At 54.6% G+C, this 13,900-nt stretch overlaps 1 protein-coding gene across 4 annotated transcripts in view; it reads right to left on the bottom strand.

Moving 5' to 3' along the window:
• NACC2 (NACC family member 2) overlaps window positions 1-13,900 on the bottom strand; it is a 46,554-nt gene that overhangs the window by 9,367 nt on the left and 23,287 nt on the right. For all 4 annotated transcript variants that reach the window (XM_032261909.1, XM_032261912.1, XM_032261910.1 and 1 more), the window contains one exon: window positions 492-656. In XM_032261909.1, coding sequence (XP_032117800.1) covers window positions 492-656 — 165 coding nt within the window. The remainder of the gene's footprint in view (window positions 1-491; window positions 657-13,900) is intronic.

Below are 13,900 nucleotides of genomic sequence, written 5' to 3'. Positions count from 1 at the left end.
AAAAAAAAAAAAAAAAAAAGAATCCAGCAGGAAAGGTAAATATTCCCAAGTGAAGCTCAGCCCCATGGGCTCCTGGGCCCAGCCATGTTTATTGCACCAGAAGAACCCGCCTTGACCACAGCAACCACTCGGAACCTGGCTGTTACCCTCGAAGGCTGCAAGTGCACACTCGGGGCAGGGGCGCTGGCACCCACACCAAACATGGTTCTATCTGTGACCTACATTAAAACACATCGTGACTGCAGCCCTTGCCAGTCAGGAGCGTGGCCAGCCCAGGGGATTCAATTAAAATGCTAAATTAATTCAATTGAATAACTCCTCTTAATGACACATTCTTCTAAAAGGAAATTACAGGAAATTTAAGATGTTCTTTTTTTTTTTTTTTTTTTTTGACTGATTGGTGATGAGTACATTGTTCAGAGCTCTGCAAAAAAAAATATATAAATGAGTGAGGACATTTGCATACAATAGGCGGGTGGGAGGCGCCTCACCTGCCACCAGCTCCAGCTTCTCACCGGGGTCCCCCTCTGAGTAGAGCTTGGGGTGGCAGCGGTATCCAATCTGGCTGATGAGGCTGGCAGGCAGGGCCACGAGGTCGCGGCGGATGAGGACGCAGGAGCGGCTCTCCAGGGGCACTGGCTCAGGCTTCTCTTGCACTGTGGGCCCAGAACCAGCCTGGTCAGGTGGGCACCAGGGGCCAGACTGCTCTGTGCCTGCCCACCTGTCCTCCATGCTCCCCAGGCCCTGGGTTAGACCCACTCTGCCCACCTGGGCCCAGGTGAGGCCATACTGTGCTACTCTCCTGCTGGCCTGGGGTCAGACTGGCATCAGCCTGCCCCCTCCCCACTTGGTGCCCTCCTGCCCACTTGGTTCTGCCCTCACAGGGAAGCCCCTGTGAATGAGTGAGCAGAAGATGTGAGAGGAGGGTTGTCCGGCCAGGCCCAGGGAATGAGCTGCTTTGGGCTGGCTCCCGGGAGGTGTATGCAGAGCCTGCCAGCCGTGCAGGAGTGACAGCTCAGCACTGGGGCCCCCAAAGGACAGTACAGTGTGAGACAGGATGGAGGATGGTCTGGGGGCCAGCAGGGCGGCCACCGGTGGGGCCACAAAAACCACCTGGTGGAGGTGAGGTGGGGAGCTGGACGGGGGTGGCAGGTGCTGTGGCTCCCAACTCTTCTCCCAGCAGCTCCCAGCAACGGGCAGTGGGGCACGGCCACCCGACCCGACCCACAGGCAAGGACATGAGGACTCAGTGTGTCCAAGAACTCAGCCCCGGGACAGTACCGGCCCCAGGAGGAGCAGCTCCCTAAACACTCGCCAACAGCCGGGCCGTCAGCCGCGCCACTACCACCAGGGGCAGCCTCCCCGCGCCCCCCCCCGCCACACCGTCCCCTCACCATCTGGGAATGTTCCTGAAAAACCACAGCTAGGGCAGATGACCGCCAGGGACCCTGCACCCACAAGACCTGCAGACAGACGCACAGGGCACCCCCATGGGGGGCAGACAGCAGCCAGGAACCCTCATCCGACGACCACCTGCTGGACACCCAGCACGTACCAGGTGCATGGAGCCAAGGAAACAAAGCCCTGCTCCCAAATCCTGCCTGCCAATACCTGGGCCCCCACACTCCCACAGCCCCCCCACTTCCCTGTTGCCTGCCATGACTCCACCGCCTTGCAGGCCCCACCCTCACACAGGGTCCTCACAGCCTGGCAGGGCCCCAGGGTCAAGATCGCCCCCCGTGAGTGGGCCCCCAGCACTCACGTGCCACCATGGACATTGGTTCGGCACGCCTCACACCCCAGCCTGACAGGCTGCCCAAACGGCCACCCTGCCCAGGTGAGGGCAGAGCACCGCCTCCCTCATTCCCGTGTCCCAGCACAAAAGGCAAGGCCCCAAGAGGACCACCCATCTGGTCTGCTGCCTTCACTAGGGAATCCCCCTGCCCCAGGCTGGGCCCCCTGCCCACCCTGCCGAGCTGCAAGGCCTGCAGGGAAGGCCCCACAGTCCAGCCTCCACCTGCCCGATCGCACGAGGGCGGCCTGCTGGTGGGAAAGGCCCTCGGGGCCATCCAGGGCTGGGCTTTGCTTGCCATGGGCAGGACACAGTTCCCTCGGGAGGCTCAGTGCGATGGGAAGTCCTGGGGTGGGGGGCAGCTTGCAGGATCTGCTGGTCCTAGATGTGCAGAGTGAGGGGCGGGGTGGAACCTGTGCATCCAGCAGGCTCAGGGCAGGCAGCTCCATGCAGATCCTGCCCACGGCCGTGTCAGAATGCTCAGAGGCAGGTGCTCCTGACCATGCTGTCCCTGTTCCCCATCCCTCCAAACCATGACCCCCACCATGGAGAGTCACAGAAAAACTCCGAAGGGGTGGCTTAGCCTTGGGGCATGGGGGCTGCCAAGGGGACCGCTGTGGAGCAGCTTCAGGAGGGCGGGAGGCAGGGAGGGTCCCGGAGTCACCAGGAGTCACTTTTGCACCGAGCCCCTGTCAGGGAGGGGCAGAGCCACCGGGCCCGGGGGGCCAACATATAGGTTACTGAGGAACCCACATCCCGAATCCACAGCAAGAGTACCACTGAAGGCCATGTGGGTTCCACTCCTGAGAACCACGTGGGGTCTGAAATCACCCACCCGAGTCGCCCGGATACTCCCTCCCCAGGTACCCACTCACCCAGGACGAGCGTGAGCGTGGTGCACGCTGCGCCTGTCAGTCCCTCCAGGGAGGAGGGGGAGCTTCCCAAGGCCCACAGACACCCAAGCAGAGGCCAGAAAGGGTCCCTGGAAGCTGGGTGCACAGCCCCTGCCTGGCCGCTACAGGGGTCGGGTGGCATTTCCCGGCGGGCTGAGCACCACAGAAAAAGCCCAGAATTACCCGAGCGCTCAGGGAACACAGCAAAACAATCTGGGTGATATTTTAAAACATAATTACGCACCCCCACCCCCGGCAGCCTGCTGTGATTACACACGCAGAGGAGCAGCGCAGTGCGCGGCATTTACATAAAGAGTTCACCAACAGAAATAATTCCCCATCCACAACCACCTCGTCTCGAGATGTTTTTCCAAACAGCAGAAGTTGTTTGCGCTCGGCACGCCCGCCCCCCCGCCCAGCCCCTGCCGCACTCCCCAAGAGCCAGAGACTGTCAGCACCAGGGCGGCCAAAAACCCTTTTCTATTTCTGCCTTGCCGTGCACGGGCTGCCGTGGGGTACACACACCCGCGCCCATCGAGGCTCATCTGCAAAGGTGCCTCAGATGTCCCCCCCACAGCCGCCCCTCCCAGCCCCCAATTCGCCCTCCACAGGAGCTGAGCTTCAAGGTCCAAGTTACAACTGGATTTTGAAAGAAAATCCGGAGAGAGGCTTGTTCACGCAGAGATAAGATGACTCATCCCTGGTGGCCCCTGGATGGGCCATTCAGAGGCCCCATGAGTCGGGGCCAGTGCTGGCTTCCCAGGGTGGCAGGAGGCCCCTCAATGGGCATGTGAGCAGGGAAGAGGCCCCCATTGGTCACACCAAGGTCCGTCCTGAGCCTGGGTCTTGGGTATTGGGGGACCCCATGGCCTATCACCCCAGGATTGGCCACCATAGCAAAACTGCCGCCTTCATCCTCGAGAGCCCTGTGAAGAAACTCAGGTGCCAGGATGGTGCCCTCCAAACCTCTCGGCATGCCGACACCTGGGAACAGCTCATAAAGAGCAATGAGCCAACTGCATGGAGGTGAGCAACCCTCCCCAAGGGGAGGGAACACCAGGCTCACAACAGGAGGGCCCAGAGCAGCAACCGCCCAGGTAGCAGGGCCCAGCCACCGAAGGGTGTGAGGTGGGCAGCCTCCCTGAACACACAGGGCAAAGCAAACACAAGGACAAATGTTGCCTGGGACGTGGGGGTGGGGCCATCAGGGATCCAGAAGGAGCCCCAGCGTGCATTCTAGGCCCTTCTGCAGACACTAAGGGGACCTGGCAGAGGGCGGCTGAGCCTGGAGGACACCATGCTCAGGAAGCAGCCAGACACAGAGGGACACGTCCTGGGGCTCTACTCACAGGCAGCCCCTGGAGTCGTCAGGTCCAGAGGTGGGAAACAGAGGGTAGGTGCCCGGGCTGGGTGGGGGAACGGGAGGGATGGTTTCATGGGGATGGGAGGTTCATCTGGGGAAGATGGGAAGTTCTGGACCGATGACAGTGATGCTCATACAACAGTGGGACGTCCTCAGCACCACGGAACTGTGCATGTAAAAGCCACTGCAGTGGCCAACCTTCTGTGCACCTTACCACAGTCACAATGCTCAGAAAGAACGCACGAACGTCGGGAGGAGGGGTCATGCGGGTCCGGAGGGAAACCAGGTCTCGCTGGCCTCGCCCTGACCCTTTCTCAACTCCCCAGTCACTGACTGGGGTCTGAGGGCTCCACACCCTCCCCAGGCAGAACGCTCGAGAACCCTGCCCACAGGACAGCACCACATCCTGGGTGGCAAGCCCCGTTCCCGTCCTCAATTTGGAGTGTGTCATTGAGGACTCACCCAGGTGACACCCTCAGAGATCACACAGGCAGCCCCACCAAGGGAGTCCCTGCAGACATGGGTGGCGGCCAGTGAGTGGCAGGGTCACCTGGTGGAGCCCAGCAGAGCCTCGGCGGGGGGGTGGGGGGGGAGGGAGAGGGGAAGGCCCACTCCTAAAAGTATATACCATTTGTTAAAACGCAGAACAAGAAAAGGACCCCCCAGTCCTTGATGACATAGAAATGTACACCTTAAAACCAAACTGACAGAAAAAGTGCTAAATCACACGGATTTGAAGATCTCCTGTAAAGCTGTAGTCATTTAGCCTGCCCGGTTCAGGGAAATGGACAGACAGGTCAGCGGCACAGAACAGGAGGACCACACGCAGATGCACACGTCACAGACCCAAACTCAGATGCACATGCCACGGACCCAAACGCAGATGCACACGCCACAGACCCACACACAGACGCACATGCTACAGACCCACATGCAGACCCACACGCCACAGACGCACACACCAGATTCACACGCCACAGACCCACACGCAGACCCACACAGATGCACACGCTGCAGACCCACACGTCACAGATACACACACCAGACCCACATGCCACAGACCCACACACCACAGATTCACATACCACAGACCCACACGCAGACCCACACAGATGCATACGCTACAGACCCACATGCAGACCCACACGCCACAGATGCACACACCAGACCCACACGCCACAGACCCACACACCACAGATTCACACGCCACAGACCCACACACAAATGCACACGCCACAGACCCACACACAGACGCACATGCCACAGACCCACACGCAGACCCACATGCCACAGACCCACATGCCACAGACGCACACACCAGACCCACATGCCACAGACCCACACCACAGATTCACACGCCACAGACCCACACACAAATGCACACGCCATAGACCCACACACAGACGCACATGCCACAGACCCACACGCAGACCCACATGCCACAGACCCACACACAGATGCACACGCCACAGACCCACACATAGACCCACACACAGACGCACACGCCACAGACCCACACACAGACCTCCACACAGACCCACACACCACAGACCCACACACAGACCCACACGGCCACGCTCCATCAGTTTTTGACAAAGGTGTACCAGCTGTTCCACGGAGGAGGTGGCAGCCTTCACAAATGGGCCGAGCAACTGGCGGTCCACATGCACGGCACCAAAACCCCCTCCGTCTCAGCTCCACACCCCACGCAAAAACTAATCAGGGAGCTAAGTGTAAAACACAAATCGTTTAGAAGAAAACAGCAGGCAGAAGGTCTTTCTGATCTTAGGTTAAGCTGAAGCCTTAGACATGACCCCCAAAGCACGATCCACAATGGAAATGATTGATGAGCAGGAATACATCAAAATGAAAAACTTCTGATCTGTGAGTGACTTATCTTCACTCACTACAGGACAAGTTTGCTACACTCTGGAGGAAAATACTTGCAAATCACATATCTGACAAAGGACTTGCATCAAAAAAATATAAAGAAATCTCAAAACTCAATAGTTAAAAACAAACAATCCAGTTTCAAGAATGGGCAAAAAAGATTTGCATAGCCTCCCCACCCAGGGGACTCACAGATGGAAATTGGCAGATGAAAAGGTACACGGCATCCTTAGCCACCGGATAGAGGTGAATCATGACGCTGTCCCACCTCCCAGTGTGGCAAAATGTAAACACGCCGACACCACCAAGTGCCGGCGAGGACGCGGGGCAGCTGCGATGTCCTGGCATCACCAGGGAGAGGGCAGAGTGGCATGGTCACCACTCTGGAGAACTGCTTGGTGGTTTCTTATCAAGTTCAACACACACTTATGACCCTGCAATTATACGTCTAGGTATTTGCCCAAGAAAACTGTGAACTTAGCTCCAAAGACAGCCTGCACAGGAACGCTGATCCCTGCTCTGTTCACAAGTGCCCCAGGCTAGACGCAGCCCGCAGGTCCTGCCACGGGCCTATGGACAAAGGCACCAGAACCATCTACACGACGCCCTGCTACTTTTCCACTTAGCTCCCGATCAGTCTTTGTGTAGGGTGCGGGACTGAGGCAGAGGGGGTTTTGGTGCTGTGCATGTGGACGGCCAGTTGCTCGGCCCGTTTGTGAAGGCTGCCACCTCCTCCGTGGAACAGCTGGTGCACCTTTGTCAACAACTGATCGAGAGTGGCCACGTGGGTCCATTTGCGGGCGGCCTCCTGTTCTGTGCCTGAACAGGGTCATCTTTGGGCCCAGCGCTTCTGGTAGAGAGGGGGGCTCACCCTGCTGGTCAATGTCCCCAGGGCCTGGCACCCAGTATGCGCCTAACACACAGTCCCCATCGCTACCAGCGCTGGCTGGGGCAGTGCCTCTGCCACCCTCCAGAAAGACCGGAAATGACTTCAATGCTGTACTTGCTGGAAGCACAGAGGCCACAACTGTAAGGCATGCCATTTTCTCATGTGCCACAGAGCAAAGGTGCCACCAATTTAACCACACCACGCCACAACTGGGAAGCCAAAACCATCACAAATTCAACCACGACACGCCTGTAAGACACGGCCCATTTCATGGATGCCGAGACATGGGAAATGCACAAAAGCCCAACCAGGAATGCCAGGAGGAAGAAAAATGAAGGCGGAGGGGGCATTCAAGTCAGGGAGGGAGGGGCCGTGCACACATCCTGGCCTCTCTGGTCTCCTAGGAACCTGGAGAGAAAGGTACTCGCTGGTCTCTCGAGTCCCTGTGCCCACGCTCATGGGTACAGCTGCAGGGGAAGACGTGGGGGCCAGTAAGAGATGGAATCCTCCCTGGCACCCCCAAGGGGCCAGCATAATCCTGCAGCCCGCCCCCACTGTGCAGCCCTCAGAGCACATGTGATCCCTGAGCGACTGGGACCCTCTGGGCTTCTGCTGGACCAGCTCAACAGTCCCGTCGAACCTGGCCCCGACCCCGCCCCACCCACACACCTGGCCAGTGCCCTCCCTAGAGCCGAGACTCCCTCCAGGCCTGGCAGGTGCTGTTGTCTTACCTCCTACAAATCCCAACACCCGTTCCTGCCAGCACCAAGCCTGGTCTTGGAGGCTCGAGGAGTCCCCACGTCGTCCAAGCCTCCGCAGGGGTCCCAGGGGTTATGTTTATTAAAGCTGATCTGACTGCCTCGTGCTCCTGCTCCACATCCATCCACACATTGCTCAGACTAGCCCAAGGGCGTCCTCAAGACAGCAGGCAGCCAAGCCTTTGCAAGAGCTTGTCCAGCCATGGGCATGGGTTCAACCAATCCCACCTACCACAGCACGTGGCACAGGTCACGGCGAAGATACTAGCAGGGCTGTGTGTGTGGTAAGAGTGACGACCAGGACACTAAGGACAAATGAGTATCAATGCATGGGAGAGTGCCCACACCACACACGTGCGTACCTGCTGCCCGCACCACACATGTGCGTACCCACCACCATATACACGTGCACGCCCCCCCCACACGTGCACGCCCCCCCACACACACACGCACATGCATCAGTCATGGAGGAAGCCCCCAGGATGTGTGCTGGCTGTGAGTTCCTCTAGGAGACAGTGTGTGTGTGAGGACCACAGGGGAGAATGGCTTTCACTCCATGACCTTTTCCTCGTCTTTAAGACAGTGAACACACATTAGCTATGCAAAAATAAATATATTTAACGTTTAAAACGCCCCAGAGGTTCCCATCGTGGATATGAGGGAGCAGCCAACATCAGACTAACTCCTTCATCAAAAACAACTTTTAAAACTATCAAAAAAACTAACTGCAGCCCTAAGAGGCCGAGATCTGGAGGACAGGGACCTCCCAGCCCTGGGGAGGAGCAGACGGAGGTGGCAGGGCCTGCAGCCGGCAGAGGCTCATGAGCCGGGAGCCTCTGGGGGCAGTTTTGGAACTGTCGCATGGATATTTGCTGACTACTAAGTAGCCGTGTATCCAGGCCACAACTGAGCAAAAACAACCGCCACGAAGCTAAAAACAATGGAATCTAGAATCTGGCCTCTTGTGTATTGGAGAGATGAAACTGGACTGATTTCAGGGCCATCCAAGACCAGGGTTCTGGGGAACACCAAGCTTCCAGCTGAGGTCCTGGAAGGCCTGGGGTGTGGGGGTAAACCAGCCTTGGCTGGCGTGGGCACGGGTGCTGCTGGATGGCACTGATTTCCTCTCACTGCAGACCTTCAGCCAGCAGTCCCCAGACCCTTTCTGGAGTAGCCTGCTTAGGGCTTCTCATGCTTTCACACCATGTCTGGCCGTCTGTAAGAAAGGGCCAGGAATCCCAGGAAGCAGCCCCGAATGACAGAAACCAACTCAATAAGAGACGTTAGACGTGGACCCATGGACCAAATGATAAAAAACAATTTACAAAAGGACATCAGGCGATTAGCAGACGTCAACTTTAAAGTAACAATTCTTACTGTGTACAAGAAATGCAGGCAACTAGATGGAAAATTTCACCGGAAAACTAGAATCAACAAAAAGGATTAAGTCCTATAAAAAAACGCAGCTGGGCGAGGTTGGTCATGCCTGCAATCCCAGCAGTTTGGGAGGCTGAAGTGGGCAGATCACGTGAGGTTAGGAGCTTGAGACATCCGGGCCAACATGGTGAGACCCTGTCTCCACTAAAACTACAAAAATAATTAGCCGGGTGTCGGGGTATGCACTTGTAGTCCCAGCTACTCAGGAGGTTGAGGCAGGAGAATCGCTTGAACCTGGAAGGCAGAGGTTGTGGTGAGCTGAGATTCTACCACTGTGCACCAGCTAGGGTGAAAGCCAGACTTCATCTCAAATACAAAACAAAACAAAAATCCAACAATTGACATTACGCACTCAAAAGAACGATTTAGGGGAAAATTAAACAGTGCAGATGAGATTTGTGAACTGGAAAATAATTTAATACAAAATACCCAGCTTGATGCAGAATAAGAAAGAATAGGCTGAGTGGCGGCTCACGCCTATAACTCCAGCACTTTGGGAGGCTGAGGTGGGCCGATAACTTGAGGTTGGGAGTTCGAGACCAGCCTGGTCAACATGGCAAAACCCCATCTCTACTCAAAATACAAAAAATGAGCCGGGTGTGGTGGTGTGCACCTGTAATCCCAGCTACTTGGGAGGCTGACGCAGGAGAACTGCTTGAACCCGGGGGTGGGGGGGTGCAGACGCTGCAGTGAGCCAAGATGGTGCCACTGTACTCCAGCCTGGGCAACAAGAGTGAAACTCCATCTCAAAAAAAAGAAAAGAAAATACAGGAAACAGAATAAAAGACACATGGAACGCGTAGGACTTGGGAAAAGCCTAACGTACATGCAACTGGAGCCCCAGAAGGAGAGGAGGAGAGGAGGCTGAGGCTGTGAAGAAGCAGGGAAGTCCCCAGACCAACCAAGGACACAGAGCCCCGTGAAGGAGGAAAGTGATCTCACAGAGGAGTGAGGTGGCGCAGGAGAAAGTGAAAAGTGTGGGGGAAACGTGCAGATAAACAAACACGACCATGTAGGACAGCAGCAGGCCTGGTGGTGCCCACAACATACACGGAACTGACACACAGCCCATTCCAACTCAGGGTGAATGCTGAAACCCCCGGCCTACAAGAATAGCATAAAAACTTATAATAAGCACATAGAGGGAAAAATGGAATCGAATACTGTACCTGATTAACCAGAAAGGAGGGGCAAGAAAGGAGAAGCAACAGAAGGTCAGAGGGGAAGAGGAGAGACCAGTGGATGTGACCCAGCAAAGCCAGTGACCACGTGAAATGGAAGTCAACAAAACACTCCAATCGAAAACAATGCTTGCTGGCCGGGCGCGGTGGCTCACGCCTGTCATCCCAGCACTCTGGGAGGCTGAGGCAGGCAGATCACGTGAGGTTAGGAGTTTGAGACTAGCCTGGTCAACATGGTGAAACCTGTCTCTGCTAAAAATACAAACATTAGCCGGGTGTGGTGGCGCATGGCCGTAATCCCAGCTACGCGGGAGGCTGAGGCAGGAGGATCGCTAGAACCTGCAGGGCGAAGGCTCCCGGGAGCCGAGATAGTGCCGCTGCCCTGCAGCCTGGACGATGGAGCAACACTCGGTCTCAAAACAAACAAAAATAATGTTTGTGAAGAAGGAATAAAACGAAACTCAAGAGAAAACCTTAAACAACAGGACAAATGATGAAAATAGATGTACCACATAAATATTACATCAAAGGGCACTGAAGTGGCTCTGCTAGCATCAGACCCAGCAGACATTAAAGCCAGACCTGTTGGTAGCACTGAAGAAGAACATTTCCTAATAATAAGGGCATCAACTCAACAGGAAGGTAAAGCCCCAGAGATTAACATGCATTTAACAGAAGTAGCAGGACCGGAGGGAGAAAGGGTCACAGCTACAGCCATGCTTAGGACTAACACACCATGTCTGCAGCCAACATGGGAAGATGACATCACATCCGGAAGAACATGCATTTGCCGCCCATACCGGTACCGTTTACGCAGTCTCTTCAGTGCACACGGAACATACGCACACAGAACATATACAGGGGCATAAAGTCTCAACAAACTCCAGAGCAGCGAACCCGGCTGAGCGCATCCTATGTCCACTGGAAATTTAATTCAGAATTCATAACAAAAAAGATGACCAGAAAATCCAAAAAGGTTTGGAAATTAAGCAGTACATTGCTCCACAAGGGTGAAAGGGGGGAAAATCACAGTTCACTAGAAAATACTTTTAACTAATAATAATGAAAAGCTGACATATGAAAATGTGTTAGAATTGGGCGGTGCAGATCAGGAAATGCAGAGCCCTACACGCGTTACTTTAAAAGGCTGAGACGTCAATGATCTATAGATCGCAAAAACTAGGAAAAAAAATAGCAAGATAAACACAAAGAAAGTAGAGATAAACGGAAACAAAGATATATGAATACATACATACGAGAAAAAAATCCACAAGCTGGTTCTTTGAAAAGACAAATGTAATGGAAACTCTCTAGCATGCCTGAGTGAAGAAAATAAAAGACAAAAATTAACAACATCAGCCAGGTGCGGTGGCTCACACCTGTAATCCCAGCACTTTGGGAGGCCAAGATAGGTGGATCACTTGAGGTCAGGAGTTCAAGACCAGCCTGGCCAATGTGCTGAAACCCCATCTCTACTAAAAACACAAAAATTAGCCGGGCATAATGGTGGAAGCCTGTAATCCCAGCTACTTGGCAGAAGAATCGCTTGAACCTGGGAGGCCGAGGTTGCGGTGAGCCGATAGTGCATCACTGCACTCCAGCCTGGGTGACAAGAGTGAAACTCAGTCTCAAAAAAAAAAGACACCATCGAGAACGTGACACAACAGGTTCTACAGAACGGGGTCGGCAAACTTCTGCTGGGAGTGGCTGGAGAGTAAATACTTCCGGTAGGCTGACCACGTGTACTTTCCGTCATATGTCCTGCTTTGCTTTTGCTTCATTTTTTTCTTTTTTTGAGACAGGGTCTCTGTCACCCAGGCTGAAGTGCAGCGGTGCGATCTCGGCTCACTGCAATTCCACCTCATGGGTTCAAGCGATTCTTGTACCTCAGCCTTCTGAGTAGCTGTGACTACAGGTGATGGCAGCAGTGGCCCATCTGGTGCCAGCTGCAGTGGGTAGGGTATAGCCAGGGCTGCACGTTCCGTGGAGCTGGAGGGAGCCAGAAACAAGTAGAAGCCTTGCCCGCCTCCAAGCTGGAGGGGTGGGAGCTCCACCCTCCTGGGCGCAGCTGCAGCTGTGCCGGTGCCTGGAGCTGCCCACCCCACCGCAGCCAGTGTGCCTGGCTCTGTGCAGCAGCTGGACCCCTCGCTTGCTAGCTCACACACTCCTTGCCGCTCTGTTCCTGGCTCGCCCTCAGAGGTGTGGGATCTGGGCCCATAGCCCAAGCCAAGCACAGCCCACCAGGCCGAACGGGTGGAACGGGCCTGGCAGGCACGAGCAAAACCCGAGTGAAGGCACCACCGGCCACAGAGGTTTCTGGCTGGCAAAGCAGCACACCACAGATCCCATGACACAGGCACCCACCAGCACACCCGGCTAACTTCCGTATTTTTAGTAAAGACGAGGTTTTACCGTGATGGCCAGGCTGGTCTCGAACTCCTGACCTCAACTGATCCGCCCTCTTGGGCCTCCCAAAGTGCTGGGATTACAGGTGTGAGCCACCGTGCCAGCCCTTCCTTGCCTTTTTTTTTTTTTTTTTTTTTTTTGAGACAGAGTCTCACTCTGTAGCAGCCAGGCTGGAGTGCAGTGGTGCGATCTTGGCTCAGGCTCACTGCAACCTCTGCCTCCTGGGTTCAAGCAATACCCTGCCTCAGCCTCCCAAGCAGCTGGGATTACAGGCGAGTACCACCACGCCCGGCTAATTTTTTTGTATTTTAGTAGAGGAGGGGCTTCACCATGTTGGCCAGGATAGTCTCCATCACTTGACCTCTTGATCCATCCTCCTCGGCCTCCCAAAGTACTGGGATTACAGGCATGAGCCATTGTACCTGGCCTCTTCCTTGCTTTTTAAAAGCAATCCTTTAAAAATATATACCCCATCCTTAGTTTGAGGGCTATACAAAAACAGGCCACGGAACAGAACTGCCACTGTCAGAGGCTCATCCCTGCTACAGACATTCAGAAGATCTTAAAGAGGGTACTGAATAATTTCATGACAATACATCTGAACTTTAACACTTGAGATGGGAGTCTCGCTCTGACACCCAGGTTGGGGCAAAGTGGGGTCATCTTAGCTCACTACAACCTGCGCCGCCTCCCAGCTTCAAGTGATCATCCCATTTCAGCCTCCCGAGGAGTTGGGACCACAGGCATACACCTCCGTGCCTGGCTAACTTTTTGTATTTTTGGTAGAGATGGGGTTTTGTCATGTTGCCCAGGCTAGTCTTGAACTCCTGAGTTCAAGTGATCCGCCCGCCTTGGCCTCCCAAAGTGCTGGGATTACAGGAGTGAGCCACTGCGTCCGGCCAACACATCTGAACTTTAGATGGAGCCGATGAACTTCTAGAAATACACAACTTACGAAAACAGACAGGAGGAAACAGATTATGTGAACTATTCCTGCAGCTATTCAAGAAAATGAAGCTAAATAAACATCTCCCTACAAAGAACTGCAGAACTAAATGGCTTTGCCTGTGACATTTTTCAAGCATTTAAGAATGAAATAGTACAGCATTATACAAACTGCTCCAGATCATTAAGAAAAGGAGATAATTCTGAATTCATTTAATGAAGTCAGATAATCTTTGTATCAAACCATAGGACTTTGGGATGGTAAAGAGATAAGAGCATCACTATCAGTGTTAGTGCCGCTTCCTCTCCTTCCCTCCATAGCCCCATTCATTCATTCATTCATTCA

The sequence above is a fragment of the Sapajus apella genome, unplaced genomic scaffold (genome assembly GCF_009761245.1).
Source record: "Sapajus apella isolate SASKATOON/1434 unplaced genomic scaffold, GSC_monkey_1.0 scaffold126, whole genome shotgun sequence".
In the NCBI taxonomy this organism is placed as follows: domain Eukaryota; kingdom Metazoa; phylum Chordata; class Mammalia; order Primates; family Cebidae; genus Sapajus; species Sapajus apella.
Note: the sequence above shows the minus strand (reverse complement) of the source record. Positions and strands in the feature narration are given on the sequence as shown.